The sequence below is a fragment of the Phragmites australis genome, chromosome 7 (assembly GCF_958298935.1).
Source record: "Phragmites australis chromosome 7, lpPhrAust1.1, whole genome shotgun sequence".
Taxonomy (NCBI): domain Eukaryota; kingdom Viridiplantae; phylum Streptophyta; class Magnoliopsida; order Poales; family Poaceae; genus Phragmites; species Phragmites australis.
Window position 1 is genome coordinate 22,486,080 of NC_084927.1, and position 26,605 is coordinate 22,512,684.

The window sequence follows — 26,605 nt, forward strand, 5'->3', positions numbered from 1 at the left end:
TCATTGCAATGCTGTTAGGAGTAGGGACAGATCTGGGTGAGTGTTCTGATTCTGTTGTCGGATTTAAGTCAGTGAGAAATCGTTCACTGTAATGGTGTGTGGGTGTTATAGAAGGCAAGGCAGTAGGTTGTTGGCTGGTGATTCTTGGATCGATGGACATTACTGATTGTGAGGCAAAGGGAAAACAGTTCTCATCAAACACAACATCACGGGATATATAAATTCTACCTGTCTGCCTATCAAGACACTTGTATCCCTTATGATGTGAGTTGTAACCAACGAACACACATTGCTTTGTCCTGAAATCTAGTTTTCTAGAATTATAGTCTCTCAAGTTGGGCCAACATGCACAACCATAGACTCTCAGAGACTTGTAATCAGGTTTAACTCTTAGCAATTGAAATATAGGTGTGTCAAGATTAATCACTCTTCTAGGCATTCTATTTATCAAATAGCAAGCAAAGTGGAAAGCTTCATCCCAAAACCTAACAGGCATGTGTGCTTGGGCTAACAGAGCAATCCCTGTTTCAACCAAGTGTCTGTGTTTTCTTTCAACTAGTCCATTTTGTTGATGTGTGTGTGGGCAGGAGATGTGGTGTGTGATCCCTACACGATTGAAATAACAATGCAAGCGTTGATATTCACCCCCCCAATCTGACTGGACAGCAAGAATTTTCTTTCCTGTCAGATTCTCGACTTGTTTCTGAAATTGCAAGAAAATGGATTCAACTTCAGACTTGTGTTTCAAAAAAAATACACAAGTATATCTGCTGTAATCATCCACAAAGCTTACATAATATTTGAATCCATTGATTGAGACCCTGGCAGGTCCCCAAACATCAGTGTGGATCAGCTCTAAAGGACTAGATGAAACATGCAAAGAGGGACTAAAGGGGAGTTGATGAATTTTTGCTTGCTGACAAGCATCACAGACTGAATGATCTTTGTTTGGGATTACAGCAAGATTATTCTTCTCTAAGATTCTATGGACTACTGAAGGAGTAGGATGTCCCAGCCGGCGATGCCATAGCTCTCTGGAGACTCTGGCTGAAAAGAAGGCCCGGCTGAGAAGATTATTTGGCAGGTAATAGAGTCCACCTTCACACTTGCCTCTGAGAAGAGTGTTCTTCGTTGTTTGATCCTTAACAAGAAAATGGTTTGGATGAAACTCAACATAAGCATTGTTATCAACTGTAAGTCTATGAATTGACAGGAGATGCCTATTTATCTTAGGAACATGCAGAACATTTTTCAGTAGTAAAGGTTGAGGAACAGCAGCAATGAAAGAATTTCCTACGTGATTTATGGACAAACCTGCACTGTTGGCGACTTGAACACGATCATTGCCGATGTAGCGCTCCTTCATCGTCAGGCGGTCCAGATCATTGGTGATGTGATCTGTGGCGCCTGTATCAGCGTACCAGTTTGAATCAACTGCGTAGCTGTTGGTCACTGCTGCTGCAACCTTGTTGGTGTCGTCGGCCTGATAGTTGTAGTCGAACCTGTGCCAGCACCTGAGCGCATCATGGCCAATCTTGCCACACACCTGACAGGGCAGATCATTGCGATCTCCTCTGTTACTTGACGCCCCCCTTTGATTCTGACGAGGGTTGCGATTTGCAGGGGGCCGCCCTCCACCACGACCACAACGGCCTCCATTGCCGTTGCCGCGATGGAAGTTCCTGCTGACATGATTAGCGGACGAAATTTGCACAAGAGTACTGTTGTGCTCTTGGCGGCTCTCAAAATCAAGCATATGTGCATAGACATCATTGACAGTGTACGCATCAGTGCGAGTGGTGATGCTTGTCACCAATGGATCAAAATCAGATCCTAGGCCTCGAAGGAGATAAGAGATCAGTTCTTCATCAGCTAGAGGTTTACCGATGGCTGCGAGGGTGTCGCTGAGATTCTTCACCTTGCGAAAAGTAGTCAGCAATGCTGGAGTCTCCCTTCTGGATCGTGACGAGTTGCATGCGTATCTGCATGATGTGCGCATGCGAGCTTGACGCAAACTGATTCTCGAGGATGCACCACGCCTCCCGCGACGTTGATGCGCCGACGAGAAGGCTCAGTACCCCCTCCGTCACTGAGGAGAGGATGGAGCTGAGGATAAGCTGGTCCTGTTGGTACCAGGTGACAAACTCCGGGTTGACCATCACCCGTCGAGTGCGGTTGCCGTTGTTGCCGTCTTCTTCTTGCGGCACGGCGATGGTCTGGCTTGGGTGCGCTGTTGATCCATCAACATACCCCAGGAGATCTTGGCTCCTTAGATAGGGGATGACCTGCGTCTTCCACAGCAGGTAGTTGTCTTGATTCAGTTTTACACTGATCATATGGCTAAAGGATGGTGTGGGCATTGGACCAAATTGGTCGTGGGCGGAAGCAGTGGAATTGATGGAAGTTGTAGAGATGGAAGACCGGGGAGTTCCCATGGCAGGAATTGATCAGAGTTGGATCGTGGCTCTGGTACCATGAAAAAATTAAGGTAGTTTTGAAGAATGTATGGCAGAACTCGCGCCTCACAGAGGCGGTTGATCAATTCCTTATATAGCTGGATTACATCACATCGTGATCCGATTTACATGGCATGCCTAGCTCTGCGGGATGACGATCTCGTTTCCTGAAGATTCACTCACCCTCTGACCCTCTCATTTAGTTCAGATACGCACGCCACAGAACGTGGACATGATCACCACAATATACGCACGCACTAGCCTATACTTTCTAACATGCCTCCTCCCATTTCTTGACGTGCGCTAGATCCGTGCTCGCTGCCCATTGCAAAGCTGACCTGATTTCGTCGGGTTGTCGTTATGCCTCCTTCTTTCAACACCACCCAACTGTTCGTATCATGTGACTGCGGTTTCTGAGAAACAAAAATATTATTTACTACTACAAAAGTACAGAAATTAAAAGCAGACTTTTATTGATTTCTACTAACTCCAAGATTTTAGAGAAACAACAACTTAAAAAACTCAAACAACCCGACCCTAAGCCTAACACCGACCAAAACACCGTCTAGCCCAACGTATCAGCACTCCAAGAGCTTGTTTCAATAGGAAGAGTCCTCCAAATTTCTAGAGCTCAATTTAAATTTGAATAAAATTCAAAAGTTTCTGGAGCAATCAACTCGTCCAAATAGAACGTGACTCACCAGGCCAGTCTAAACGCGTCCAACCTAACCCTGATCCGTAGCACAATCTGCACATGAATGACCTCATCTCTCACTGACATACCGACCCAAACGATTTCCTGGCCCACCTGTCTGTCACTCAACAACCAGCCCTCCAGCACGGAGATGAGAAACCACGTGTGCACGCCTCTCCAACCGACCAGAAAAGCAAAAAGGAAACAAACTTCTTTGCTACGAAATATCAAACTAGTATCTCACAATTCACAAATCACTTTCATATTTTCCTCCATTTTTTGCATTTCGTCACAAAAGAACGGAATTTATAATTCGGAGACGCCAGCCCTGACTCGATTTGACGCGGCTCCGATGGTCGCCGCCGCCGCCGTCGCTGCCGCCACCGCAGTCCACCCGTGAGTCCCCGCCCGGCCTAGGGTTCCACGCAAAAGTTTTCTTCCACCCTCTATTTCTTTTTCCTTCTCGTCTCTACATTCGTTCGTGCGATTTGCTCGTTGCTTCTGTCCCTGCGGATGGATTGGGCGCAGCAGCAAGGCGTGAGCTTGCCGCCGCCGCGATCCGACCACGCCCGGATGCAGTACCAGCACGGCGGCAGCCGCAGCCGCATGCCGCCGTTCGCGCGCGGCGGCGCCTACAGCCGCGGCCAGAAGCAGTTCTACCCGCCGCCGCCTCCGCTTCCGGTGGCCTCGCTGCCTCCACCGCCGCAGAACAAGTACGAGGTGCTCATGGAGGCCGGCCGCCTCGCCGCCGAGTACCTGGTGGCGAAGGGCGTGCTCCCGCCGGCCTCCCTGCAGCGCGGCGGCGCAGTCGGCGCTGGGGGATGGGGCCAGCTGCCGCCTCCGCCACCGCTGCCGGCGGCGCAGGAAGCCCCCGTTCACTTCGACGCCAGGAGTGGCCGGCGGCGGGTTGATGACGAGTATAGTAATCCTAACGCCCGCTCGCGGCGGAACCGTGGTGGTGATTACAATAGCAGCAACAGTAGTAACTACAATGGAAGGGGGAAGAGGAAGTTTGGGGCTGACAATAGGTATTCGGATTGGGGGAGGGATCGGGGGAGGAGCAGGGGGTATTCGGATAACCGGAGTTATGATGAGGAGGATGAGGATGGGGCTCCTGGCTTTAGGAGGGAGCTGCGAGGCAGAGCTGCGATTGATGAGGCTGGGAGTAGTGTGTCAGGGGTGGCTGGGGAGGGGCCAGCATCGAAGGTGGAGGCGATGGGGGAGTCGGAGCTGGAGGATACTGGGTCAAAGGTTAGTTCTAACAACAATATCCGGCATAACGCTGATGCTCTGCAAGAGGTGGAAGATGAGAGTGAGGCAAATAAAATGCAGGAGGATAGTCTGGTGTCTAATTCAGAGGTAGTGGAGCAAGAATTGAATGGTGAGGGTAATAGTAACAATGCTTCTTCTGGTGTTGTCCAAGAGGCAGAGACAAAACATTTGCCAGTGTCCTCAGATGAAAAGGTTTCAGATGGGAGGCCTGAAGATAGTAGTGTATTGAATGAGAAGACTGAAGATGATAAGACTTTGGATGAGAAGGCTGAAGAAGATGATGAGGTCTTGATTATGGATACCACTTCCTGTAATGATTCTAGACATTTGCTGAACTGCTGTAGTTTTGCAAGAATTCCAACAAGACCACGATCAGTGCTTGCACACAGGAATGCAGGACCAGCCCAAAGAGAAATTGCTGTAGCTGAGCAGGTTGATCCAGTTTCCTCTGAAGATGTTTCACAGATGGCACTTGATGGGGGAACAAATGCCAACTCCTTAAGTAGCATCCAGGCAGACAGTAAAGATGATCTGGTCTGCCAAGAACATGCTGACCTAAGCACTGCTTGCAATCAAGTGGTAGAATCAGTGACATTCCATGAAAAGGAAACACAAGGCAAAACTGAAGAAATGGAAGAACGTAATAATATCCCTCAACATTACGGAGTTCAGGATAATAAGGAGCACAATGAGCTGTCTCCTGCATTGGCTTCTCGTCAGAACTTGAGGTTGCAAGTTGAGAATGGAATACAAATTTATAATATAGATACACCACCACAAGATGAAGAGCTGATTGATTCATCGGATAAAGGGAAAACAGTTGGTGCGGAGTTATCACCTAATATCAGAGCAGAAGCTGTTGTCACAATGGAAGAGGAAAAGCTGGGTCAGTCTAGCTCATTTAAAATACGTGACCTCAACCTGGTTGGTAGTCCAGAGGTTGCTGAGATGCGAACTGATACTCGTTTAGGCCAATGCTCCACTGCTGGATGTTCAATGGAGATACAAGATAAGCAACAAGTTGACTTTGGAAAAACTGTTGGTAACAATCCAAGTAATGCTGACACATATGGCCCATTTCTATTAGGAAATAAGGCAGTTCAAGTTATTGATATCGAAGATGACTCACCAATTGAAGCTGATGCTTGTGACACTTCAAAAGCAAAGTGAGTTATTCTTTTCTGCTGTTTCATTCTGGTGAAAGATACATAGTCATAGAGCAAATGTCTCGTTTTTATTTCCGATATTATGGGTTGATGATACAGGGAATCAGAGCCCTTTAAGAAACTTGTCCCTGACTAGTTACCTTTAGGTGACCATCTTTTTGCAGACAATTATTAGTGGTAGTTATTGCTAAATACACTGCTGTTGGTAAACAAGGCCGGCAGCTGTCCTGCTGTTCATGGCTGATTCCTTGTAATTCTTGCCATTATGTCAAATAGTCAACAGCAAGATATCCATTTTCACATTTATTTCCAGTCAAGAAAAACATGGAACCCATGCATAACTGCTGGAACATGAATTAATTTGGGCTATAGTGCAATCAATTTTTAACCCCTAAGAACATTGATCAGACTTGTTACAGATTTCTGGTTAGCTTGTATTTTGGTCACCATCTTTCAATCTAATTATATAGGGCCCATCACTGGTAACATGGGGCAGCCATCTCTGGCCATGTCAGTCTATGCTTCAGTCAACTGCTGTTTACTAATTTTACTGGATATGTTTATTTATAGACTCTGGCTGCTGGCCACCTACTTGAACTCTGTTGCATTTTTGTCTACTAATACAATCTACTGTTAATCAGAAGTGAGATGGTATATTCTAGCATGGAGAACATGATGAACCCACCCGTGAACACTGACGTTCTTCATGGTATCCAAGATGGTTATAGTCTTGCCATTTCCGATTACCTTGGTGCTGATATGCCATGCTACCAATCAATACAAACAGACCTTCAAGCTGGGATGGGCCTAAACGGTTCAGAGGTGAGGTTTCCTGCTATTTTTAGTCATCAAATAGATGCTTATGATAAAAATTTCAGAGTCAGATCTTGCCTCATTTCTTTCATCTGTAATGGAGTACTTACATTTTTTTTTTGCTCTTGCAGGGCACAACTGTCATGGATGATACAATATATAGTTCTCTTAGCGACATTGGTAACTTTTCTGCTTCTTCACTTTTAGTCTTTCTATGACTATGTGCTTTATATTGTCGTTTTGTTGATACCTGTGTAGTGCATATTTGTATGCCTCAATATGTGGCTTTGCTGACATTCTCTCATTTTCCTTTTTTACTTTCAAAAGCTGTTGAAAACTTAAAAGACCACAAAAGATATGCCTAAGCTTTAATTTCTGAATTTTCGAATTGAGAAAACAAGGATGACAAGCACAGGAGATGTATATGTGGTTGTAACATTCTTCAGTCTCCACAAATCCATGCAATATAGATATATTGAAATTGCTCAAGTTTAGCAGCATATTTTTTTGTCCAATGCAGACAGATAGTTCCGGAAATGCAATATATAGGTGGCTTTTGCCATCGTTATTAGGAAAAGTATAGCAGTCTATAGCCTGCATAACTTCCTGTGCTATATGTCAAACGGGAAATCTGAAAAAGGGTCATCTTATTGTATGATGTGCTCATACTTTGAGTTGTGTCTTTTGCACAACAGTGAAGTTGCAAAGCGTTGTCATTTGCCAGAAACGTGGCTGACATTTTTGCACAATTCATCAGCACCAAAGCCTTTTCTGTCTAGTTCACTGAAAGTCTGGAACTCTTATTTTGTTGGAATGCATCCTGTCCTAAGATCCTTGCGAGGCATTTTGCAGTTTTGCCCTATTTCCCCAACACTGAGATGTAACATTTTACTCTTATGGTTTCAGGTTTTATGGAGGTCTGGGACCAGCCACCTCAAGACTATGAAAAGTTCTTCTGATCTGGTACCAACTCGTGTTGCCGAAACTGTTCAGGAGTCTGACAGATAAATACGAGCTATATAGTATTGGCGGAAATAAAGCAGTAGATTGTGCCTCACACATAGAATCCCATATGCTTGTACGGCAGCAGCATCTCACACACTTGCATGTTCCAGGCCATATTGGCGCTTTCGTGGGACCAGGGTCTGCATCTGTTAGCTCAAATAGTAGAGTAGAATTGTTCACTCTCCCTGCCTTGCCCAACACACTAGTGTTAATAGTTATCATATAGCTGTCTGTCATATAATTCGAGGGATTGACCCCAGGCCGATAGAGTACTCATCCGAAAGAATTCTTCGTTTGTAAACAGTTTGATATTTTGCAAAATAATTGTTTATCAGTTATGTCTGTGTTCCTGTAGTGCTGTAACTTGTGTGTTATTTGTGGTTTGTTTGGATAGGTATCAAAATTAAGCCAAATCTCTTCAATCGGGCAGAGGATATGAACTAATTTCCTCGTTAATTTGAGGGGATTTTGCATTTGGCTTGTATTCTGCTTGTAGAGCAAGCCCTACCTACCTATGCAAACAAGCTTGGTGGTCCTGCAATGGGTTGAGGCCTTTCCATCAAGATGTGAATGTGTGAAAGGTGTCGTAGCAAGAAGGGAGAAGAGCTAGGGAGATTGATGGAATTCGTGGAATGGTATGCTGAGTTTAAGCAAAATCTAATCCAGATGGCAAAGCTTGTTGCCTGAAGTGCTTTACGACACGTAAATGGCGAAGGCAAGAAGTCAGTAAGGTGTCATATGGTTGTGTCCATTGGTCCACTGTTTTTGTGGGAAAAATTCCAGCAAATTACACCAAGTAAGAGTATCTCCAACGAGTAGCTATCCCACCCTCCATCCGTGCCGATTGCCAAAACGAGCCATTTTCCATCTCCAAGGGAGCCTCCAATGGGCACGCCATTTTGACGGCTTCGTCATCCGCCTCCTCCGGTACATGTGTCTCTCTCCCACACCATCCTCTAATGTCTGGTCACCCTCGTGCTACTGCTCCTGTCCCCGCGGCCAGCCCAAGGGAGGAGCATCGCCTCTGTTCATCTTTCTTCTCCCTGAGCACATCTCTAAGCTGCACCGCTATAGGCAGGGCCACCCCTCCTCTCCCACTCGGTTGTGCTCTGCTCCTTGTCCCGAAGCCACCCGAGTGCATCGCCCCAGCCGCGTTCGCATCGAGCCGTGCCGCACCCAAGTGTCCCTCCTCTTCTTGAATTTTGGCTCTGTTGGTTGGATTTTATTGGATTTTGATCGGATTTGGTTGGATTTTGACCGCTCATCGGCAGCGAACGATGGTGAGGTCCAGCCGGGGAGTGGTACCATCGTGACCAGCGCGTTGAGGGGAACCCGTTTTGGGTGGTGGCGAAGACATGCACGCTGGCGAGGTAGGTCGGCGGCAGCGACTTGATCCAGAGGAAGTGGGAAGGGGAATGGGCCGGTGAGAGGTTCCTGGGGCTACGGTGAAGCTCACCGTGGGCTCGATTCAGGCGGAAGTAGCTCGAGGAGACGGGTCAGCGTGGAGGCCTATGAGTGAAGGTCGGTGGCTAGCGAGGAAGAAGAAAGGGGACGCGGGTGGTAGAGCTCGATTGGTGAGGCATGTCGAGGAGGTGGTGGACGAGCTCACAGCACAACTCATCGGGGATCTCGGTGGCAAACAGCAAGGAGGGGAGTCGGGGTGGCTCGACGGTGCTACTCGTCTGCTGCCTTGCTCTGGCGAGGACGGGAAGGAGAGGGCGAGAGAGAACGAGAGAATTATATGTGAATCCACAAATATATTGTTAGTTATAGAATACTATTAAAAAATAAAAGAGAATATAAAGAGTGAAATATGAATATGTTGTTAAAGTGAGGAAGTAATATGGAAGAAAATCTTTATATATGGCAACCCATATAAGGATATGGATGATGTATTATCAATGTTCTATTGAAGTTGCTCTAACAGCAAAACTTAAAGCTGGTGTAAGTTTGTAACACCAGAGTGTATACATACGAGACCCTCTCATTTGAAATCGAATGCCTCCGCCATGTTAAAATAAAAAAGAACCAGCTCAAAAAGAACGATGCTTTGCTATCAGTTGCCGCTGATCGTTTCAACCAGATTCAAACAGCAGCATCTTTGGCCTCCTTGACCGAGCTTGCACTTTGTTTGCCAGAACCAGTAAGACTTTCACAGTGGCAGGCCTTAGCAGCCGCTCCTTCAGAAGGAACCCTCGGCGGACTTCATGGGAGACAATCCCTGCCTTGAATTGCACAGATTCTTCTCGTGCGATGGCCTCATGTACCTTCATAAGAAAAGACAAGGTATGAGCTCTCATAATAACACATATATGGCGAAAAGAAAAGTAACATTTCTCATGCATATCTTCACTTCCAGATGCAACATGCAAGCACTGTAAGTATCTGAAAAATTACATTTTTATATGATTATATGGATCAAGAACTACACTGCAATTTAGTCTGGATGTTACTTGTAAGCATTATTCCTACTACCCCAAAGTTCTCCGAAGTGCATACTGATATTGTGTGAAAGCTAAGTTCAACTCGGTAGGGTAATATATGATGTACATCCATTATGAACCAGGCCATAAGAAAACCTAGACATCATTATGCACTTATTGATACCAGAACATAAATTTTTATGCATGTTCACAAGATTTGTAAGTGTTGTGTATCCAAGCTGTTAGGGAGGCAGCCACTGACAATGTGAATAAAATGGATGACAGAAAAAGTAAATTATACTTACCAAAGGATCAAATGGCTTGCCAACTGTTTCGACAACTCCAACACCCAAATATCTTAACGTTTCAACTAATTGCTTGTATATCCCTTGATAGCTTGTGCTAATCGTCTGCTCCTTCTCAGTCCCTGGGGTGATCTCTAAATTAAACTTCTCAAAACTATCAACCAGAGGCAACAGACTTTCAACAACTTCCACTTGTATATTTGATGTAAACTTTGCATACTCCTTTTCAGTCTGCTTCCGGAAATTCTCCAGATCGGCATTTAAGCGAAGAAACTTTTCCTTCCCAGAAGTTATTTCGGCTGTAATACTTTCAAATTGAGATGCTACCCTACTCTTCTCTTTTTCCACAGCAGTGATTGCCTTCTCGACTACATCAAGAACCTCGTCGTTTCCGTCTAGAAAAGCTGTCTTGTATAGTTGAATTAGGTCTTTCATAGGAGGCAAATCTTCCCCGTTGACAGTCTACAGAGAAATACTCATTTTAGTTAAACTCGATGAATCACACTTGGTCAAAATGAAATACATGAAGAAGAAGCTCCAACAAAGAATATGAGCACTTCTTAATAGTTTTGTTTCTCGTCTGGTTACATTTATCCCAGTTACATAAATATTTCATTAATTTATCTCATTACACGTTTTAACAGTAGCTTAAAACACAATATTACAACTACGCCTTAAATCCTATAGCTCTCTTCTCAGTATATCACACTGTTCAAACTATTCAATTTAGCATAGGAACCAAAAAGTATCTCCCATGCTCTCCAGATACACGAGTGTTGCCAGAATAATATTAAAGCGTTCCAATTTTAGCTTATCTTCTAAATTTATCCAACAAATATAGACCAACACTGCATGATCTTTTAATCCTGGGCATACTGAATGTACATTAAAGATGCGTACTTATCGCAAATGATCAATGGAACCTTAACACAAACAGTTTAGTTCTCCATTCACTCACTGTAATACTCCTGTTGCAAATCTCTCTTGTCCTCCATCCACAAAGAGGCCCAAAGGGGCGAAATTTTCCACGACCTAACTACTCTGCTGGTGCCTCACACCCAAACTTTGTAACCACGAAAGGCAAGAAAGAGGTCCCGAATGTCTCACCTTCGGGTCAGCGCCGGCGGCGACGCGGAGCGGCCACAGCTCGGCATTGTGGCGCCGGAGGGAGGGCAAGGCGGAACTCGGCCGGCTGGGCCTCCATCGAGCAGGCAGCGCGGCGGCCGGAGCTAGGGTCTGTAGGCCGTGCCCGGCGGAGCTAGGGTTTGTTGCCGCGGAGGCGGCGGGGCCGGCGCAGAAGCTTGCCGCCATCCTGCTAGCGCCCTATCGTCTTGCTTACCTACTGTCCGGAAAGTACCCAAAAAAAGGAAAAAAATAATTCTGATGGGAAATGGCGTTCGCTAACCCCTCGAACTCCTCTGGATGCCGTCCGTTGGCGTGGGCCCGCCATCTCGGCCGTCAGATCACGAAGCTCCCCTTGCTGGAGGCGGGCAAGACGGCAAGGCAACGCCGGCAAGTCGCGGCCGCCTCGAACCATCTCGTGTCCTCCTTCCCTCGCTTTGGCTCGCTCGGTCGCTCCGCAGCCACATCTCGAGCGCGCGCCCTGGCCCTGCTGGCGTAGTCCACAGCCACGTCTCGGTCCCGACGTGACGTGACGTGCTCCGCCGCGCCGCGCGGCTTTTGGCGGAGGTCCCGTAGCGCGCCGACCGGCGCGGCGCGAGGCCGGGCGGCGGCCTGGGCTTATCTCGTCGCGGCGTGCCGGGGGCGCGGGGTTGACTCGGGACCGCCGAGCCTCGATTCGTGCCGGCGAGCCTTGGTTGGTGCGCCCGGATTTGCGTCGCTTGATTTGGCGGCCGCGAAAGCGTCGGAGAAGCGGAGCGGAAACTAACTCTCAAGAGGCCACGGGCTTCTTCGCCTCGCGCGCAGGCGCGTACCGTTCCCGCTTCAATTCGTTGCAGAGCCTTCAAATCTCCGGCTCCTGATGGCCTCCTCAGGTATTCCTCCACGCGAACTTGTGGGATTCATCGGAGAAATTCTCCGTTTTTTTTCTATCTCATTGATTTGTCGTCGGGTCTACCTGTGGATGTAATTATTGGTATCGCGTGATGCGTCAATCGCTTAGGAGTTAGGAGATTGAGTAATAGTGCGATTTTGTCAGGATCTTTTTCTGTTCACGCTTTGTTGTTCCTTATAGGTTCAAATAAGTAAAAACTACGAAGATATTTCTGAACCAAGTATAAGTCCTGATTGTCAAATCACATGGAAAAAGGGAAATACAGCTATTTTCAAGGGCCTAGTTATCTATGCTTATATCTATTAACGAGAGGCAGCAAACACTTGAAGTTTGTATCAGGTCTGTTGAGAAACGAGTAAAATCGAGAAAATGATCTCGGTAGCTAATGGCCTAGGATATATGTTTTATCCTCAAACTGTCCATGTGATATTGTAGTGCTCGTTATTGAAATATTCAAAGGATTGTGATTACAATGTACATATAATAAGGTATACCGAGGTCATCATGAGTTGTTGGAAGCGGTTATCCTGTATCAAGGAGACAAGGATTATAATCATAAGGAAATCACCTGAATCAGGTGCTTAATGTCAATGGAAAGCATGTTGCCTGGGATATTAGTTTGAAAAGGTGTAAGTATACTTAATTAGGGCTACTTTTTAGTGCTGTTACTTATCGAGTTTTGGAGTTAAATTGTTATTTGACCTCATCATTTAGGATTGTGTTGTGTTGCTGTGGGGTATGCAGTTTAACAAGATTGGTATTCTCATTGAACTTTTTCTTGTCTGCAGGGTGAGATAAAAAAACCAATTCTTTACCGCTTGTTGTTTAATTATGGCTTAGGAATGTTTTGTATAAAATTCAAGAATTAGCATATCTACAGGACATTGTGTTTCTGTGGCTGAATTTTGGATCTATTCTTAGCATTCAATTTGACACACTTACGTGATATGATATTGTCTTCTTGTGCAGGTATCTCTGTTGATATTCAGCCTGACTTTAACGCGTTTGATCATTTACCAAGCATGAGATACATTGCAACAGATAGACCCTGGCTGAGTAAGTATAACATGAAGCTGAACTGGTTGTCTGCCACTTTTTTCATTTTAACTGAAGAATGACAGCTGAGCATTAGCTTCTTTAGCGCTATGGGGGATTAGCCAGTTTTTTTGTCTTTTGGCATCTAATTCCTTAACAGAATTATATGGAATAAGAGTTCAGCCTGTACCACCATTCACAAGATGACAGCTGAGCATTAGCTTCTTTAGCGCTATGGGGGATTAGCCAGTTTTTTGTCTTTTGGCATCTAATTCCTTAACAGAATTATATGGAATAAGAGTTCCGCCTGTACCACCATTCACAAGATTGAGCTGTAAACCTGATCCGGCACTCAATTCATCGTTGCTTACCTGATGAACTACTTTTCAAGGTGATGATTATACGAACTGAGGAGCATTTATTTTCATCCTCTTAATGCAGGAATTGAAAACACTTAACTAAATTGTTCTCCACTTATGTCCGTTCCATGTGTATTTCCTGCTAAGTATCTCTATATATCTCATTATATCATGGAATCATCATGAGAAGGAGCTAATATACTTGATTGATCCATAATCTATTTCCTGCTAAGTAGATAAGGGTGCGTTTGGTTGCTCGCATGCTTGAGGCCCGTATCTGTGAGCCAAGCTCACCTCAGCCAGGTTGAGTGCATGCGGTAGCAATTTGTTTGGTTGCTTGCATCTGTTCGGTATGGCTGAGAAGAGATGGTGTTTGGTTGCTCGCACGAAGACATGTTGCATGAGATAAAAATGGACAACCAAGTGTTACCATGATATTTATTTTACGTCATTGCACTCTTATAATCCTTAATTTACCTTGTTAAGCCTTGATATTCTACGAAATACATTAATGCCACTTAATGCACACAAATAGCATCATTAGATGGGCACCAGCCTGCATCCAGCGAGCCATGCTCTGTAGAAACGCCCAAATTCTGTAGAGCCAGGCTGAGTGCATGCATTTGCATAGCCAGGCTCAGGGTGGCATGCAAGCAACCAAACACCTGCTGCCTGCATCCCATGGGCCTGGCTGAGCCATATGCAGGCAACCAAACACACCATAAGTATCTCCATGTACCTCATCCTATCATAGAATTGGCATGAAAAGAAGCAAGCATCATTGACATCAATAATCAATGCAATACTACTTTCCTTAAACTGTTTTATGGCTATTTTTTTCAACAGATTTTCACAAGAATGAGCCCATATACTTTAGGGAGGGCTGCATGTGTCTGCCGCAAGTGGAAATATACTGCACGGAATCCTACTTTGTGGCGTACTTCATGCCTGAAAACTTGGCAGGTTAGTGTACTTATTCGTTTTTATTCGGTTTTCATGCTCTTACATTTTTCACAAGCATCCAAATTTATAATATTAAGAGGAGTGGAATGGAGGCAAACTACGGGATGGTTCAGTCGTTGTATGATTCTTCTTGGAGGAGCATGTGGCTGCAGAGATCAAGACTCCGAAGTGATGGTAAATATTCAAGAAGCAGTGGATCATATAATATGGTGCATTACTAAAGCATATTTCTCCAAATAGATAGAGTGCTTTGAGTTCAACCTGACCAAGTGCTGCCTGGGATTATCTGATTACTACGATTTCATCGATGAAGCGGTCACCATGACAACTAGTAAATGATTAATGGAAGTTGCTTTAAGATGTATACCTGAGTGTATCTGTGCCATAAACCAAAATCTCATACAGAGTGCTAAGTAGATATACATAACTTCGACTGTCATTTTGTCTAGTGTGCCCACTTTAGTTTGCACATGAGATCTGAGGCATCATGGTTGTTTTTTATACAATATTGATCTGTTGTCTGTTAGTATGACCTGCAGTGACCATGCTCTTTGGATTCACTTTTGAGTTTAAATCAAGGCATATTGTGCTGTTAAGTGTTAGTTTTGGTTTTCGGTGCAAACTCGGCCTATTGCAATTCGCACAGATGGTACTATTCTGATAGATTTTTTTTCTTTGAAAACAAGCTGAAAGTTGTTGATTTAATTTCCTGATTTTTCTGTTGTTATTGCTGTCTAATTGTTAGAGCCTTCAGTATTGTGGGTGTATTATATTTGCATTGACTTTGATACTTGTTGCTTCGTCAGGTCTCTATGTCAGTAGGAACACATATATTCATTCATACTGGAGTTACAGAGTGGCAATTCAAGAAAACTGTCAATGTGGTATGGTGGCACTATTTGTTTATTTTTTAGAACTCTTTCTAGATTTCAAGATACTCACCTTTACAAACACTGATCATTATGGCTATATTATGATTATTTTTCATATTGATTTCATGTTCTTAGTATTCCCAAGTTGTTAGTATTAATGATAGTACATCCCTTTCATCTTCAGGTTTGCTACTACCGTTATTTGAGATTTTTCCCAAGCAGGAAGTTCCTCTATAAGGTCCCCTATTAGAACTCCTTCTGTTGTCATTTTTCACCTAACAGCATGTTTCTCACTTGTAACATTGATGTTTTACTTTCCCGTGAAGAGCAGATTTCCCCATAGAAAATTAAAGATGCCGTCAAGTGCATGCATTTTCGAGCATCAAAAAGTGATTGTGTATTTACAGGCGACTACATACTGTCAGAGGATGGGCAGGTGAAAATTTTGGACCTTGTTTATGCTTTTTTCAGCTCTATCCATCATGTTCTTCCTAATACGAGCTACTTTTTCGGGCATGCAGATGGAATTGGCACTCCTGTATCCGGGGCATCGGTACACACTTGTTAGGATGCACCTTAGGTATTTTCTATTAAGATTTTGTGTAAGATTTTGTGCTCGCGTTGGAGTTCCTCCTGGTCGTGGACGCGGTGGGGGGCATGGTTCTGGACCCTGGGCGCTCTGCTAAGCATGTGTGGACTCCTTCGGCCTCGGGCATGTTTTCCTCTAGCTCCGCTTACCGCCGATTCTTCACGGGTTCTATCGGCTTTGAGCCCTACAAGAGGATCTGGAAGACAAAGGCTCCGATGCGGGCTAAGTTCTTCATTTGGCTGGCCACGTTGAATAGATGTTGGACGGCGGACCGCCTCGCGCGCCGGGGCTTGCAGCATCCGGAGAAGTGCCTGCTATGCGATCAGGCGGAGGAGTCGATTCAACATATCCTTATGGACTGTGTCTTCACGAGGGAGGTGTGGTTTAAGGCACTCCTTCGTGTTGGGCTGCACGCCCTAACTCCGGGACCCTCTGACTCAATCTTCCAAGAGTGGTGGCGCGGAACGCAGCGTAGAGTCTCCAAGGAGATCCGTAAGGGGCTGAATTCTTGGGTCGTCCTGGTGTGTTAGTCCATTTGGAAGCATCGCAATCGGTGCGTGTTCGATGGAGAGCGCCCTTCGGTCGTAGGCCTGTTTCGTGAGATCAACGAGGAGGCGCGTCTTTGGTGCCTCGGAGGAATGTCTCCATTGCGCTCCTTATTGGGTTGAGTCTTTTAGGTTTCTCGGTCGTCTCTTAGTTCCCAGGTGCGTATGTACTCTGTAATCTAACTCTAACCCGGCCGTCGGTACGGCTTTAAACTTGTTTGAGACCCTTCTCTTTTCTTAATATAATGACACGCAGCTCTCCTGCGCGTTCGAGAAAAAAAAAAGATTTTGCGTAGGTTTTGATGATTATCGTCAGTTCCTAGTCTTTGAAATTTGCACCAACGTTCTGCAGGCTTAGAGGCACTACAATTGGTGCAAATAACAGGTTGGATGTATTAAATTCTAACTACCGGAGTGAATGCAAGTGAACTGAAAAACTGGAAAGGCAGCATACTTGAACTCGTAGAGGGCTGGGAGGAGGGTGAGACGCATGACCCAGATGTGCCTGCTGTTTCCCACAGCAGGGGTTTGGCTCCCTTTCTGTTTGTTCCATTTGAGGAGGTATGGCGGTTAGGTGAATGTTGTACTATTTCATGTGATAAGAATGCCATTGGAGGAAGGGGCCAACTGCAGCTTGCAGTCTAATTTCTAACTTCAAGCATAGTATTCTCTACATAGTATGATTGACCGAGCATTTTGCATAAATTGTCCAGGCTGATACTTCGGTGCTAAACCTCCCAGTGGAGAAGATGGATTACTTTGTCCCTGGGTGAGTTCCTCATGATTACAAAGACGACGGAGAATGGAGATGATTGGTGGCCCTATTGCAGGCTAAGATGGAGATGATTGATGGCCCTATTGCAGGCTAAGATGGTGATGATTGTTATTTCTTATTCAGGTTGCTTGCATGCTGTTGTTTATGAAATATAATAATAGGCTATGTTTGTTGATGCTTGAAAACGGGGCAAGCAGAAAAATAAGCTTTGTTCAGAAACGAGTGGAAAATCGCCCTCCTACATGGTTCTGTACCATATAAGCAAGCATTGTCTATCGTTGTAAACTCCTGAATCTGGATAACGGTGTGGTGGTCTAGGCGAATAATGGAACATGTATTTTGGGATTGGTCAGTAAAACATTTGCTTCTAGTTGCTTGATTGCTGAATAATCAACGGGTAATGTTTAATGAAATATGCTTTGCTCTGTACATTTCTTTCTAATCGCTGGAAATCCTTTGCATCTTGGATACATGAACCGCTCGAGTCATAGATATGTTGTGGTCTACTGATGCATTCGTTTGCTGAATGGGAAACACATATGTAATTATTTTTCCTCAAGGGTTAGAGATAGCAAATGATCAAATCTCGAGAAGTTCATTGTAAACCTAATTAACATATACCGTTAGCTACCCACTGGTTGGCAAAAAAGTTGCATGCATTTCAAGTCGTTCTGGAAACCAAATGGTTCTGAGATGCGCGAGAGGACTTGCAAGAGGCATCGTCGAATCACACGCCCTTCGATCAGCTGGATATCTGGTTATTTGGTGGTAGCTGGCACCTTCGATTGACTGAGTGTAGTGGGTGCTTCTTCTACATGCTGCTGGGTTTGGGTTTGGGGTCTTCCTCCTTATACACGAGGTAATTCCACGCCACATGGAGGAAGGTACGTGTCCTGCAGCGCAGGAGACAGTACAATAAAAGGTTTGGTGAGCGAAAATTCAATCTAGAATGATTAGATTTGCTTAATGATAAGGTCACAAGCTCAGTAGTTGAAGAACATTTGTTAACCGAGATCTCATCTTGCCAGATAATTTAGTCCATTAGGACATGAATCATCAATAATCGATCTTCCCTTATCCGAGAGAAGCTGGAGAGAGGATTGCATAGCGTATGGAGACGTAGGAGCATGCGCGCATACCGCGGCCCCGCCCATGTTGTCGAGTATTACGTTCACAACTCTTCTTTGTTGTCAAGTACCCTCCTACATATTATTGATCTCTTGCTATAGCGCTTTCATAGTTTGTGGTGTGGCATGGTGACTTTCTATGATCGTACCACTAAAATCTGCAAGTCGAGAGTGCACCAAATGGATTGTTAAATTGGATTAGATGTTAGCAACCATGTTAAAAGTCACTAAACCACCCTTGAAGCAACGCGCACTATGCTATGTGTGGCCATAGGGGGCATTTGCCATAAAAAAAAGTTATAGGTGGATTACTGACGAAAATGAAGTTTGTGGGGGTGATTTTGGCAAACAACCAAATTTGCAGGTGGGTTTTGCAATTTTCTCTTGCTTTATTATTTCCCACAGATTACCAATCTCTTTGACTCGCTCAAAGAAAAAAGAAAAAGAAGATTATCAATCCCTTTAAACAAAGGAGAAAGAGCCGCTACTCTTTACGGGGACATGCATAATTTTCTTTAACGCAAATGGATCACAGCTTCTCCTAACCATCTTTGAAAAAAAAAGCACAGCGGGGTTCCTCGAGTGCAAAAATAATTTTTTTTTGGAAAAAATTATCGATTGTGGAAACCGATTATCAGAGGAGTTCTGCTTAAGGAACCACTTATGAAAATATGGTACGCACAGGTGGTTTTTTTGCCTATAAAAATCGTCAATTTCCACGAACCTTCGACCAGAGACGGGTGACTAAACGCCTCTGTAAATGGATTACCACCCGTCTCTAACATAGTTTTGTAATAGTGAATCGATTTTCCCTTTGGCTGTACTTATCGATTGCCGTGACCTCTGACCTCTCTGAGAAGAGATGAAGAGGGGATTGCGTCGCGTATGGAGACCTAGAGCATGTGGGGACGACGTGCATGCCGTGGCCCCGCACGTGGGCAAAGTCGCGAAGGCAGAGACGCGTGGCTAAATGTTGTCAAGTATTAAGCTCACAACTCTTCTCGGTTGTCAAGTACCCTCCTAAATATTATTGACCGCATGTTATAGCGCTTTAGTAGTTTGTGGTGTGGCATGGTGACTTATGGCATGGTTTACAACATTTCTATGACCACGAAAACCTACAAGTCGAGAGTGCACTAAATGGATTTTTAAATTGGATTAGATGGTCATAGATATGTTAAATGGATTGTTAAATTGGATTAGATGGTCATAGATATGTTAGCAACAATGTTAAAAGTCACTACGCCACCCTTGAAGCCACAGAAGGGCTATGCTATGTGTGGCCATAGGGGGCATTTGCTATAAAAAAAGTTATAGGTGGATTACTGACGGAAATGAAGTTGTGGGTGTTTTTGGCAAATAATCAAATTTGCAGGTGGGTTTTGCAATTTTCTCTTGCTTTATTATTTCCCACAGATAACCAATTTCTTTCACTCACTCAAAGAAAAAAGAAAAAGATTATCAATCCCTTTAAACAAAGGAGAAAGAGCTGCTACTCTTTACCGGGCCATGCATGATCGTCTTTAACGCAAATCCATCACAGCTACTCCTAACAATCTTTGGGGCAAAAAAGAAAAAAAGAAAAGCAAAGCGAGGTTGATAATTTCATGCTTTGGAAAAGAGATAAGTTCGGCGAGAAGCAAAGCACCAAGCCAAATACTGCTGTAATTCATGTGAGGGACCGTAAGCATTGGTTGGTACTTTTAATTCAAACAAGTTTTCAGACACCAGGGTTCTACTGGCTGGTTTATATGCGCGCCAATATTTATTGAGTTTTTTATATGGTCCTTGGAAAGGCATCAAGAGATACAAAATTTATAAGTTGAGTTTGGCACCTGATGTACAAAATTTGGCACCTGAGGTATAATTTTTTTTAAGTACATCTCAAGGTATAATCATTGGTACCTCTTGTTTATTGGTTAATTCACTGGTTGGAGTTTTTATTTATTAACTGATTAATGGAAGCTGCAACAAATTAAGGTGGTGTTCCTCACTTTCCATACTACTTACTCTTGTTTCAGGGGGATTTCATCATGAAAAAACAGGTATTAGTGTAACCCATGTGACCCTAATAAGCATCGGAACTTTTGATTCAAAGAAGTTTTCATACACCATAGCACTACTAGCTGGTTCATGTATGCGCCAGTATTTGTTGATTCGTACACCCTATCAGAGCATGCATTCGTATTGGACTAACTGGTTTAACTGAAGCGGCAACAAATTAAAGTGGCCTCACTTCGGTTCCTGCTTACTCTACTTCAGGGAACGGAGGGAACATATGTTGATGGCACCAGAGAGAGGGGATATTTAATTATATTAGGCGTTACAGAGACAAAAAGGTCATCTATTTTGATGGTTTTGGAATGTCTTTGGGGGCGGCACTGGTCCTTAGATCCATAGCACAAGCACTTCTATCAATCAAAGCTAAGAAAGCCCCTTCAAAATTATACAAAATAATTTACATAGATTGCTCAGCGTGGAAAAATAGAAGGGTAAGTTAGAGGAAAATCGTAGAGCTATAACTTGACCATGAAACAATGGCCATGTTACAAGCACGATGAGGAGGATCACTTGAATGATGTGGACCATAGCTCTAGGGATGTGATACGAAATGTTTCAGAAGTGATTGCCCAGAGCATGGGGTCTAGAAATTGTATGCTGATTTCCCTTAATGGAAGTGATGATGAGGTTGATGTGAGTGGATTTGGCCTTAGTCCTGAGTATCGCGACCACGTAATAGTTTGGACATTTGGACCACGTAATGGTCTATGGATGCTTGACGTATGTTACACAAACTAGGATAAGATCTTAACTGAAGAAACGATAGGTCTCATGACCAACCTCAGGGAGCTAAACATGCAGGGAGTCGGTTGGTTGAATTACACAAGCAGATTACATGGAAGACCGCTTTACCTTCGAAGGCTCTAAATAATGAAACCCACGATCCTTCGTCATCATCGCCGCCTCCTCCCCGCCACCCCTAACCTTTCCATCCTAGATGCCCCAGCCACTAGGTCGCTCTACACTACTATATAAAAGGTTATCACCGTCGGTTTTGGAAGCTGCAGTGATTAAGCAACAGTGATACTCGGTAGCAGACCTGACCAAAAAGGTCGTACCTACTCGTCACTGTAGGCACGATCTAGACACATCACGGTGCAATGGGCCATGCCTGGGTTGAACACGTGGCACGCTGGGCCAGTACAGGTCGGCTCAGCATGGCCCAATCGGGCATGACCTGTGCGGCACGATCGGCCTGGCTAGGCACGGCGTGGCCTGACACGACAGTGGCCCGTGCGACATGGCTAGCCCAACTAGGCACGCGGCGGCATGGCTGGCCCGACCCAGCACGGCAGCCAACAGGCGACGTGCCACACGGCGGCACGCCAGTGACCTAGCGCTAGCCGTTGGGCGTAGGGCTAGCACGGCCAGAGCACGGGTGGCATGGGCGGCACACAAAGCACGTGAGGGCATGCCCGGTTAACGGGTTGAATGGGCTACGTCTGACCCGTTTAACTTGTTAACCCAGTTTTTTTAAATTTTGTAGCTATTTTGTGACCGTTGGGGTCCAAAAAATTTGATTTTTTTTTCAAAAATCATCATTTTTCACCTATAAATAGAGCACCACACTGCCATTCCATTTCACACCAGCAACATCATTTCCTCCCTTGTTTCCTTCACTCATTTTTGTCTTAAAGTTCTTGAGAATTTGTGAAATTTGGCAAAATTAGTTTGAATTGTTGCAAAAAAATTGAGAAATTTTAACACCATCATCCTACTATCTTAAGAAATCTTGGTGATTTTTTTATCGTTGTTCTTTCTTGTTTTTTCCAATATTTATTTTATTATTTGATTATTTCTAGCTCCGAACCCTTTCCCTAACTTTACCGGGCGGCGGGGGAGGGGCGAGGTAACCAGAGGCACTCGGGAAGGCTCAGGAGGCGACAACATATTTTGAGGAAAGAGAAGGAGAGGAGCCATCATAGATATTTAGTTGGAGTTTTTTTTAATATTTTTTTAATTAAAAAATTAAATAAATAGACTCCTGATAAAACAAATTGCAAAACTAGACGCCTACCGCACTCTCAGTGGACGGTAAGGGCCTTACCGCCCCCTGAGAGGGCAGTAAGCATTACCAAAGTCTCTTACCACCCTTTCAGGGGGCGGGTAGGCTTACAACCCTCTGAGGGGCGGTAAGAGCGGACATCAACAGTTATTATCAAATCATCCAAGAAGAATATTAGTGAATTTTACCAGATTTTTAAAAATTTATTTGAGCAAAGTAGCCTTTTTTGGAGAATTTTAGTTTAAATTCTAAACAGGATTTTTTGGTGAATTCAATTAAAATGGGTTGCACATAAATTATGGAACATGTACAAATTTTTTTAGAATTTTTGGAGCAACAGAACATTACTGTTTTGAATAGAGAAGGTAGGAGGAAAAATTTCACAGCACTGTTCATCGCGAATTACTGTTGATGTCCTAAGAGCGGTAGGTGGCTTTTGGGAATGCTTACCGAGCGGCGGTAAGGCTCTTACCACTTATTGAGAGGACGGTAGGTGCCTATTTTTTAATTTGTTTTATCAGAAGTCTATTCATTTAATTTTTTAATTGAAAAAATATAAAAATAAAAAAGCTTGATATTTAGTTCCCTTTTGCATGCATCTTAATGTTGACCGGACTGAGGCCCCAAGCAGTGACGGGCCTAACATTTTCAATTTGGGTGTACATACTCATCGTGATCGTGCCCGCGTGCAGCCGTGTGCGCCGCACCTCGCTCATGCCCGCGCCGTCATCGCGCCCCGCTTAGCGTTTGGATTCTCTCAAAAATATTTTGGTTTTAGATTCTCTCTGGAAATATTTTTTTTTCAGTAACAACAATTGACATACATATACAACATGAGCATCATCTTTGATCATTTTTTAACAATTGTTGCATGCATTTGCATTTAATTGGAATTGATTAAATTCATGAAAAGTGAGGTTATATGAAGAAACTTGAAATTTCACTATATAACTTAGATCGGGGGATAATTTTAGAAATTAGCCCATTAATTAAGATGAATATTGGTGATTTTTTTTCCTTATTTTTGGAATTCTTTTAAAGCTCTAAAAATTCATGAAATGTGCAAAAACAATCAACTTTAATGAATTTTAATTTGGATTCTGTTCTAGCTTTTTAAGTGCAACCAGTTAAAATGGGTTGCTTATAGATTATACAACCTACACAAAAATTGGTAGATTTTTTGGAGCCTTTTAGAAAGTCTAAACTTATAGAAAAAAGAGATTGAAAATATGAATTTTTAGGATATTTAGATGTACATCTGTACACCCATGATCTCACGTGTGCCCGCCCCTGCCCAACGTATAGGAATCCGCACCAAGAAAGCATCTGCTGGGCTTGGCCCAACTAGCACGAGACCCATGGCCCAGAAATTGTAGAAGCTAGTGTGTGGGCAAAATGAACTGTTTTACACACAACGAGCAGGGGGTTCTTTGGAACCTGCACTTTTATTTTTGGAAAAATGCAAAAACCTCTCTAAAAGTTACCTGTATTTTAGTTTTCCTCCTTAAAAAATTTGACTTTGTTGCAAAAACCCTCCAAAAATTTGATTTTATTACAAAACCCCTCAAAATAAAAAAAATAAAAAATAATTCTAAATAAAACTAGAGACAATTGTAGGACCGAATTTTTTTTTTCAAAAATAATATCCTTTGTATCATATTTCATCGAGAGGAAGTTTGAAAAAAAAGAATGTACTGCTCATTTATTAACTCATGTTATTTTAACTTTGTCATGTCTACCATTATTTTTCCTACACAAATCATTATTTAAATAAACTAATAAAAGTGGTTTGACTATTTTTGGGTGTTATGGAGTAGTTATGAATTAATCTATCTGCAACACATTTACTCAATCCTGCATGTTATAATAACTATTTCAAGATTTCATGTATTTTTAGAAGATAGAGGATCATGTAAGAATACTAAAAAAATTGATTTCATGATTTTTGGATTAGTGAATAATTAACTATGCATTTAACTCTAATTAATAAATGAGCCGCATGTTTTTCTTTTTTTTTAAACTTCCTCTCCATGAAATATGATGCAAAGGATATTTTTTTTTAAATTCACAGAAGGTCTTAAAATTGTCTCTAGTTTTTTTTTTTAAAAAAATTGTGATTTGTTTTTATTTTTTGAATTTTTGGGATGGTTTTGCAACAAAATCGACCCTTTTGGGTTTTTTTTTTTGCAACAAAACAACTTATGTGGATGAAAGTCAAAATCAAAGTGACTTTTGGGGGTTTGTATTTTTCTATTTATTTTTTGACAGTCACTACTATAGAACTGGCCTTATATGCCGGTCTATCACTGTCGGTTCCTAATGGGCAAGCAGTGATGGGGCATTATTGTCGTTCGTAAGCCACGCGGGAAGAATCAGCCATCGTGACTTATGAACCGGCAGTGATAAGGGTTATCACTGCCGGTCGATGGATTGAGCTGGCAGTGATGCCCTGCTCCCTTATCACTGTCGGCTTAATCCACCGACCGGCAGTGATAGCATAACATCACTGTCAGCTGGTTAAATGAGTCGATAGTGATGTCTCGGCTATATAAAAGTCGCTCTCTCCTTCTGCAAGCTCGAGCACAACAGAGAGGAGCTCTGTTCTTGCTTGGTGGTAGCCATTTTTGCTCACCAGGATCTTGGCGGCTTCAAAATTTTGAGGAATCCTCATGCCCTAGCTGTTTCAAGGTGTGTAACTTCCTCTCCAATCCATTTCTATTTGAATTTTATTTGCTAAATTGCTCTAAATTTTAAAATGATGGAGATGAACCTATGTCCATGATGTTTTGAGACAATGTAGATGTAATTATACCTCATTTATGATATGGAAGCTTCAATTCTGGTGGAAAGTGTCTTTATTATTGATTTATATTAGCTATATGTATGAGCATATTTATTTTTGGTTTTTAATGAATTAGAAAATTTAGCCATGATATTAAGGTATATAGAAAACTCCAATTATATTTTTTATATTTTAATTAATTATCAAGCTCCAATATAGAAATTTTAGGTATGAGCATATTTATAGTTGATTTTTAGTGAATTAGAAAAATTAGCTATAATATTTAGGTATGTAGAAAGCTCTAATTATTTTTTTTTTCTATTTTAATTAATTAGCATGTTTCTAATATGGAAAATTTAGGTATGAGCGTATTTATTTTAATTTTTAATGAATTAGAAAATTTCGTCATGATATTTAGGTATGTAGCAAGATACAATTATATTTATGTATGAGTATTTATTTTTCATGTTTCCTTAATGAGTCATAGATAAGGTGTTGAATAATAAAGAAAATTTTTTGGGATGACACCAACAAATACTCATCGGAAGCGGACACGAAAGCATGCAAAAGGCGGCTCCTCCAACCCGGGCCAATTGCCGGTAGGAGATGACGAGGTAATTTATTTGTTGGTGATCGCAGAATGTTCTAGATGTTATGAATTTGGATTTACAATAATGATATAATTGTAGATGGACAGAAGATGGATGTACGACGCGAGCCGTGTGAGCGCAGAGTACAAGAACATCATTGATTGTTTCCTGGTACAAGCCGCGACGCACAAGTCAAATACACAGTCTCAATACATGTGCTATCCATGTGTCGATTGCGAGAACAAGAAGCAGTTCTCCACCACCCAGCAGATACATCGACCGGCAGTGATGACCCTTATCACTGCCGGTTCATAAGCCATGATGGTTGATTCTTCCCGCGCGACTTATGAACTGACAGTAATGCCCCATCACTGCCGGCCCATTAAGAACCGGCAGTGATGGGCCGATATATAAGGCTAGTTCTATAGTAATGCGTTCATCATTTCACTGTACAGTCATATTCAAATCACATGTTACTCTTGAGTTGTGTATATGTCAGAAAGATCCTATCACAAATCCACTAGGTCATGTACTAAGCTTGTTTAGTTCATAGCAAATTTGCCACAACGGAGCTAGGAAAATTGTGGCTCCCAAAAATAGTGTGACAAATGAAATAGCTGCAATATGTGTGGCATAGTTAACCGTCCCCACTATTTCATCAGTAATAGACCCAGTACCAAGGTTTGACTTACCGTTTGAGGCTCGGTTACCGAGGCCGACTGTTAACCGAAAATGCGTGGTTATCGTGATAACC

General features: G+C 43.1%; 1 protein-coding gene, 1 non-coding gene and 2 pseudogenes across 2 annotated transcripts; 2 read left to right on the forward strand and 2 right to left on the reverse strand.

Moving 5' to 3' along the window:
* Window positions 1-1,740: 1,740 nt before the first annotated feature.
* Window positions 1,741-1,879, reverse strand: LOC133925665 (small nucleolar RNA Z247). Its single transcript, XR_009910942.1, has one exon. It is a non-coding gene; the product is annotated as a small nucleolar RNA Z247 (small nucleolar RNA).
* A 1,492-nt stretch (window positions 1,880-3,371) lies between these two features.
* On the forward strand, window positions 3,372-7,744 carry LOC133924230 (uncharacterized protein At4g26450-like). Its single transcript, XM_062369676.1, has 4 exons — window positions 3,372-5,588; window positions 6,230-6,410; window positions 6,533-6,581; window positions 7,308-7,744. The coding sequence occupies exons 1-4, from the start codon at window positions 3,664-3,666 to the stop codon at window positions 7,358-7,360; spliced, it is 2,208 nt and encodes a 735-aa protein (XP_062225660.1). The 5' UTR covers window positions 3,372-3,663; the 3' UTR covers window positions 7,361-7,744.
* A 1,506-nt stretch (window positions 7,745-9,250) lies between these two features.
* Window positions 9,251-11,577, reverse strand: LOC133924232 (uncharacterized; annotated as a pseudogene).
* Window positions 11,578-11,989: 412 nt separating this feature from the next.
* LOC133924231 (F-box protein 7-like) lies at window positions 11,990-17,715 on the forward strand (annotated as a pseudogene).
* The last annotated feature ends 8,890 nt before the right edge of the window (window positions 17,716-26,605 follow it).